Source organism: Zingiber officinale, chromosome 10B (genome assembly GCF_018446385.1).
Source record: "Zingiber officinale cultivar Zhangliang chromosome 10B, Zo_v1.1, whole genome shotgun sequence".
Lineage (NCBI taxonomy): Eukaryota > Viridiplantae > Streptophyta > Magnoliopsida > Zingiberales > Zingiberaceae > Zingiber > Zingiber officinale.
In genome coordinates, this window is record NC_056005.1 from 33,654,951 (window position 1) to 33,661,747 (window position 6,797).

Below are 6,797 nucleotides of genomic sequence, written 5' to 3' on the forward strand. Positions count from 1 at the left end.
AATTATTTTAAATATTAAAATATTAAATTACTCTGACAAACCTTTAAACCAATATTAAATTGGCTGCTATTAAACAAGCAGACTCGAACTCAGTCAACTCTGGACTCAAGTCAAATTTTGACCGAGCCATTCGCGAGCTGCTTAATTCATTTACAACCCTAATCCCGTCGATTTCTATTCTAGGTGAGGGACAATCGGGCATTGGAGAAATTTGGAGTTGGATCTGGAACCGAACCCGGTATGAACCCGAAACCCATTATCTTCTCTAACCCTAGCCCTAGCCCTAGCTACCGCCGCCGCCGCCGCGAGAGCTGGGAGATGATGACCGCGTCGCTAGAAGCCTCTCCTCAGCGTAGACTCCTTCCGTTGCCGCCAGGTTACGAACTCTCGTGGTGGATTAGAAGGGAGATCCTCTTTGTTGCGCCATCTTCTGCGTCTCTCGAGCAAGAACACCAGTGCCGGCGACAACAATCCTTCCCGTCCCGCAACCGTCATTTGGTCCTTCCCCTTCCCACGGTTATCCTCTTGGCTCGGACAAGCTCCGTTCGTCCAGGTGCTCAGGCCCGAAGAAGCAAATAAGCTTAGCACCTTGGTTTGTTACAAATATGTTTAAGCACTTTGTTTTATGGTGGTTTGCTAATGTCAACGACTCTAATTTTTCTTTGTATGCTTCTCATTTTGTAGGGAGAATGTTTTACCTCAGCCTAATCGAGCATAACTTGCATTTGCCTCCTCACTTGCTTAACCGTCCGCTTGTTGATGCAATCAAGGATGAACTTGAGAGGCTGTACTTAGACAAGGTGCAGTTCATCTATACCTAATAGTTTTATTGATTCCGACACACATCAATTTGATGGTCAGGTTGCCATATGCCAGGTTATCACAAATTTGGGTCTCTGCATCTCTGTCTACGACATTCGGTCATTGGAAGGTGGTTTTATCTACCCTGGAGAAGGTTCCTCCACGTATAAGGTTTTCACATTGTCTTACTTTTCAGTTCCTACACTATTTTCTTTTTTTAAAGATTTTCTTATTGATATAAAACATATCTATTGTCAAACTGGTGCAAGCATTTAGGCCACAGTTTGTGGAATCAATAAATTGTATTTTCGGATCATGGATCTAGATCGAATTGATCTTGCTTGATTAGAGGTTTGTCAAGAAATTGGATGGATCACTAAGGGTTGTAATAACATGGTTGAGAATGATTGAAACTTTCCCTCATTGTTTTGAGTGTTTTACGCTTTAGGTATCAATTTTATGCTGTTACTTATGTTTATGATTTGTATTACATTGTCAAATTGTATAAATTATCAATATGTTATATGTTATGTGTTGAAAGGTCACATGCATCTTCTTATCTGGAATTATGGATTGAATAGGTTTATAAATATACTTTGTTCTATATATTAAGCATTTTTATCAATATAGACTGTTTTAGTATTGTTTTAATATAAACCACATATTTGTCCTTGTACCAAATAGGTCATAGACAATTGGTTAACGCATACAACGTGCATGCATTTTTTAAACCTTTGCATTAACTCTATTTTGTTCATTTTCTACAACTTTAGTATTTGTCTTTGGTTTGATGCATGGTATTGAGATGTTGATAATCTCAATTCATTGAGTTAATAGTTGTTTCTTTTTCTAATAGGTTGTGTTTAGGTTACTTATCTTTCGACCATTTATTGGGGAGGTTATTTGTGCAAAGCTTAAAGCATCCGACGCCACTGGTTTGCATTGTATGTTGCACAACCTAATTTCTCTATTGGACGATGTAAAATAATATATCTTTATTCTCCTATATTGATCTTTTGATATTACAACAACTTGATTGTGATATAGGACATGGAGAATATTTATTTGTTTTTCTTTTTTGTAATATTCATAGACTTATCTTTCATCTTTGTTATTTTAGAGGAATCTTTTACATTTGTCACATTGCGAAACATATTTATTCACAATTATCTCAAACAAAGCCAGAACTATGAATTGCCCTTTTCTTAATTTTTTAAAAATATTTTTTAGAAAAAAAGACTTGATTATGATAGTGAAAACCTAGACGGATTAATTGAAACATTTGCTATAAAAATAGGAGTACATTAAGGATTAACTCATTGATGAACTCACAGGACTTATCCAAAACACTTTAACATGGTGAAGGTTGTTTGCATATATTATTTTAATAGATGATACGCGTGAAAGAGTAAATGCTAGGATCGATTCTTGGCGGGAAACTTTGGAAGTGGAAGTGAAAGATTTTGAGTTTATTATAGAAAATAAAGTGTTAGATGTAGTAAGACAATTGTTAAGATAGGAGAGTGTTAGGTTTTTGTTGTGATCGTAAAGTATCTCTAAAACTTAAATAAAAGTTATATAAAATGACGGTTAGATCTATTATATTATATTGAATTGAATGTTGGGCTATGACTTGAGCATATGAGCAGAAGATGAGAGTTGCAGAGATGTGAATGTTAAAGTGGATATACAGATATACGAGGATGTACATTATAAGAAATGAGAACATTAAAGAGAAAGTCGGTTGTACCTATTGAGAGAAAACTCTAAGAGGTCTTTAAGATGATATGAACATATATTTAGTCAACTAATAAATGCTCCAGTTGGACAATGTGAACAAATACACACATTAAATTTAGAAGATGAAGACAAAAAAAACTTAGTTAGGAATGGTAAAACAAGATAAAGTTTATTTAAATATAGATGATGATATAGAAGGAGATAAAGCTCAATGGTATAGGTGGATCCATATAACCGACCCTACCTAGTGGGATAATACTTTATTGTTGTAAAAAAAAAAGACTTGATTGTAAACCCACAACCAATAACTCATGTTGCCACTCACACCATATTGCATGTAAGACTATAGGTCAGAAGTAAATGGAACTGCCTCGATCCAACCTATGATCCAACTATCTTACTCTGTTATCTTTTTAGTTAATCTAATAACATGGGACAGTTGCTTTTTGAAATGGATATCTGCCTAATAATTTAATATTAGAGAAGTCACAGGAAAATATGAAAGCAAAGGCTCAGATGCAAAGATCACACACAGATGGAAAGATCTTAAAGTTTTATATTTTATAAATACGATTATTTTTTCCTGGTTACATATGAAGATAGAAAAACTTATATATGCATTTTGTGACATTATTGCTGGCAAAGTTTTGTATGATGTCTTATATGAATTATTTTTGTTGCAGTAACTCTTGGCTTTTTCAGTGACATACATGTTCCTGTGCATCTATTGCCAAAAGAAAGCGAAATGTAAGGATTTTAAATATCATTTAAATTTTTTGTTTACATTTTTTTATTTGTCTTTTCGACTTCTATCTCAAGTTTTTGTCTATCTTGATATTTTGATTGATAAAAAAACTGTTAGTACAATTGACATTTTGGTCTTTGATGATAAAAAGTGGTATTGTATGATGAACTATTTCTATTTTAAGGGGATTTTTTTCTTTGGCGGACACAGGGGGGAAGATGGCATATGGGTGTGGAAGCATGAATTTGGAGACTTAGCTATGGATTTGGATGAGGAGGTATATCTTTTGTTTTGATCTTTCAAGTTCTTAGACTTTTGCTTTCTAAGGAATACATGAGAAGCCTTCTCAATCATCCTGCAGGTGAACGTCCGAGTGACAAAAATTAACTATCCTTCCATCCCTGTGGAGCAAGATGCCAATGCACAACCTTTTGCTCCTATGCAGATCATAGTAAGCTATGCTTCCTCAATTACCTACCCCTAAGCTATACTTCCTCAACTACCCCTGGATATAAAAAATAGTTGTTTATAACTTTATATGCTTTCTATATCCTCAAATATTTTATAGTTTATATTCATTCATTAACTTCATTTGTACATTGATCCGTGGCACCTCGTTTTGATTGCAACTTCTCAGAAGTAAATGAAAGTCAAGAGATGATATTACACAATATATGACATTTTCAATTTTCATTATGTTACCTTGAGAATATCTTCTAGTTTTTTATATATTATTTTGAACCATCATTTTATGGAATAATTATTTTTGGCAAAGTTGTTTTGTTAGTGCGAATCACTTTATTGTTATCTGTTTATTGTCAAAATATATTCTTAAATTTGTATTTATTTTCTCATAGGCCTACTGGGCTAAAATAGTAAAATAATGATATTATATTGAATAGGAACTGGACGCGTGTAGAAAAGCTATTGTTTGTCTCATGATACTTGTCTTGGAGGAACGTGAAATTCAACATCATCTTTCTTTGCAAATATTACCCACAAAAAATAGGATAATGTGAAAACTGAAAAGTTGAATCCTTTAAACACGATTGAAGTTGGTGGAATGGAGAATACTACTATGCCTAGCTAGCTCTATCAAAGATCAGCCAACTTGGTGTACGACATTGAACCACTGTTTCTAGTTAGAATTAAAATAGCTCCAATATTTTTCTATTGTATTTTTGTTTTCATCATTGACTTCAAGAACAAGAAATATTTAAAGATATTATGTTGATAATATCTAAGAAATATCATTTACGGAGATAGAGGTTGTTATAAGAGTTAACCTACTTTTTTTTTTTGTTCCTTTCGATTTTCAATAACTACGTTATCTAGTGCTTATCTGCTGGCATCTTTCAGGGTGAGATCTATGGAGATGGCTTGGGTCTGATTTCATGGTGGGCAGATTAATGTTCAAGATAATCACTTGTACCGTTGCCAACATTAGTTCAACCAAAATCTTACTTTCCTTGAACAGTTTGTTCCCTTTTGTTTTCATAGTTTATGTATGCACTAGCAATTAAATCCTGTGCTATTGGGAACTTGCAGAACCTGTATTTTAAGGGATCTTGTTTTCATTTGCTTATGTAATCGTTTGATCTAATTGTAATTTGAGCAGTTCCCATTGATTGAAAACAGATTGCTTTTTGTAGCTTGTATATTAACTACTTATTGAATTTTAAAAGAATCGATCATGCTGAAAAAGTTCCTTTCCCTTAGTTACTGTGATTAGTCTTGTGATATTTGTTCAGATTAGGCTTGTTGAGCGAGTTTTTCTTAGTTAGTGTGATGTTGATTTCATGGTTTATTTTACGAAGCCAACTTGTTTGCTTAAGCTTGCCAATGAATGTAGTCGAATCCACCAAACAAAACTATAACGATTACGAATGAACATGAAGAACTACAACGATCGCTAAACTAATGATATAGTCTTATCGATCAACTTGACTCTTTTTTGGGTCACTTGATCTATTTTTTCTGTGGCCTGTTGTGGTTACATATATAGCTAGCGTTTATTGGTGGAACCCCTCTAAAATCATCCAATTTTACAGCGTATCAAAGCATAAAATTTAGAATTGATGTTAGCTAAGGATTCAATGAAGGGCCTAGAGGAGAATGCACTCAATGTCATGGCTGTCGCATGGATATTTAACCGAGTAGAGAACAAGTTTCGTGAAAGTATTCTCTATAGACAAAAATATGATGAGGCACTATGGATGACCGAGTACGAGGAGATGATAATAATAAAATATCAAAATTGTATAATTAAGCGTGATGTTCTTGTCAAATATGCCAAAGAATATGTAATTGAAACATTGCGTTAGTTTCAAATGGGTCGAAAATGGAAGCATTGGAGATGCTATATTCTTATATTCTCAACTTTGATTCAATGTTGCCCGGCTTGCAGTGCACCAATGGTGATTCAAGAATCAAAGTGGGCGGTAGCAAAGGAAAAACGGAGGGAACAAGTGCGGCACGTCTTTCTCGTCTACCGGTATACTCTTCCGCAGCACCTCGTCTCTCGGATGCACGGAGCCCATTGACTCCCTTTACGTGTCATCCTTTTCGCTAGCTGCATCTTCTGCTTAACTTCTTGTGTTCCTAAGCTCCTGTACATTTAGACACAATAGTTAAATACTAACAGGACTTGACTTGATTGATCACATCAAAATTATCATGAGATACTAACAAAAACTCATTCTTCATAACTTGAGTAATATTGTATACGATGAGAAATCATTGTTATTTGAGTTTATCGATGGAGTAATAGAAGTAGTTGGATTTAGTTGAAAAATCTTATCAATTGAAATGAATTTTCCCCTAATAGGTTAAGTATCAAACTACTGAAATTATGTGAAAAGACCCACCAAATGCATATAAAATTTGATTTTGGTATCTAAAAGAATTCGTAGCATAAAACAAAATGACAAAGAGGTAGTTAAAAAGCAGAACTATGCATATGAATTGGATGATTTTTTTATATATAAAATTTTAATTTACATATGTTCACATTTAGGTATGAATAATTCAAATCGAATTTCAATTTAAATCGCTTTAAATTAAATTTTGATTTTGTTCGAATCAAGGTTCGAACAAATAAATCGAGCTCGAGTCAAAATTAGTTATGTTTTTTAATTAAATTTGAATATGACATATTTTTTGAACTAGAATTTAAATATCAATATAGATTTGATTCTTTTGTACCCTTAAGTTTTTTTCCAACATTCAAACTTACGATATCTGTCGTGAAGTCAAACTGATTGATTACAACTTTTACAATTCTTACTTGTGTAACATTGGCAGAGGTACGAGGTTTAAGTCTTCGGTTGTTGTCCCTTAGATGTTCGTCGAGGAATCAAATTGAGAAGCGTCTGGCAATAATCACCTTTTATTACCATCACCTTTTATTACCAGGAAGACTCCGATATATTTTCCCTTCCTATCACATTTTATTAATATTTTAATTCCTTTCATTCGATTCTCCATTATTATTTAATTGAATAATCAATTT

General features: G+C 33.6%; 1 protein-coding gene across 2 annotated transcripts; it reads left to right on the top strand.

Moving 5' to 3' along the window:
• Positions 1–236: 236 nt before the first annotated feature.
• LOC122030308 (DNA-directed RNA polymerase III subunit RPC8-like) lies at positions 237–4,990 on the top strand. Of its 2 annotated transcripts, none has more exons than XM_042589503.1 (8): positions 237–553; positions 685–800; positions 877–972; positions 1,658–1,745; positions 3,225–3,288; positions 3,497–3,563; positions 3,648–3,737; positions 4,646–4,990. In XM_042589503.1, exons 1-8 carry the CDS (start codon positions 241–243, stop codon positions 4,694–4,696), a joined length of 885 nt encoding a protein of 294 aa, XP_042445437.1. In that variant the 5' UTR covers positions 237–240; the 3' UTR covers positions 4,697–4,990. The 2 variants fall into 2 exon arrangements, with proteins under 2 accessions (XP_042445437.1, XP_042445438.1); XM_042589504.1 differs by having other exon boundaries at positions 314–592.
• The last annotated feature ends 1,807 nt before the right edge of the window (positions 4,991–6,797 follow it).

Bases quoted from the DNA above. Each gene is read 5' to 3' on its own strand.
- LOC122030308 (XM_042589503.1), top strand. From the start codon at position 241: ATGAACCCGAAACCCATTATCTTCTCTAACCCTAGCCCTAGCCCTAGC. The intron at 554-684 runs GTGCTCAGGCCC...CTCATTTTGTAG, and splicing joins GACAAGCTCCGTTCGTCCAG to GGAGAATGTTTTACCTCAGC. The intron at 3,289-3,496 runs GTAAGGATTTTA...TGGCGGACACAG, and splicing joins TTGCCAAAAGAAAGCGAAAT to GGGGGAAGATGGCATATGGG.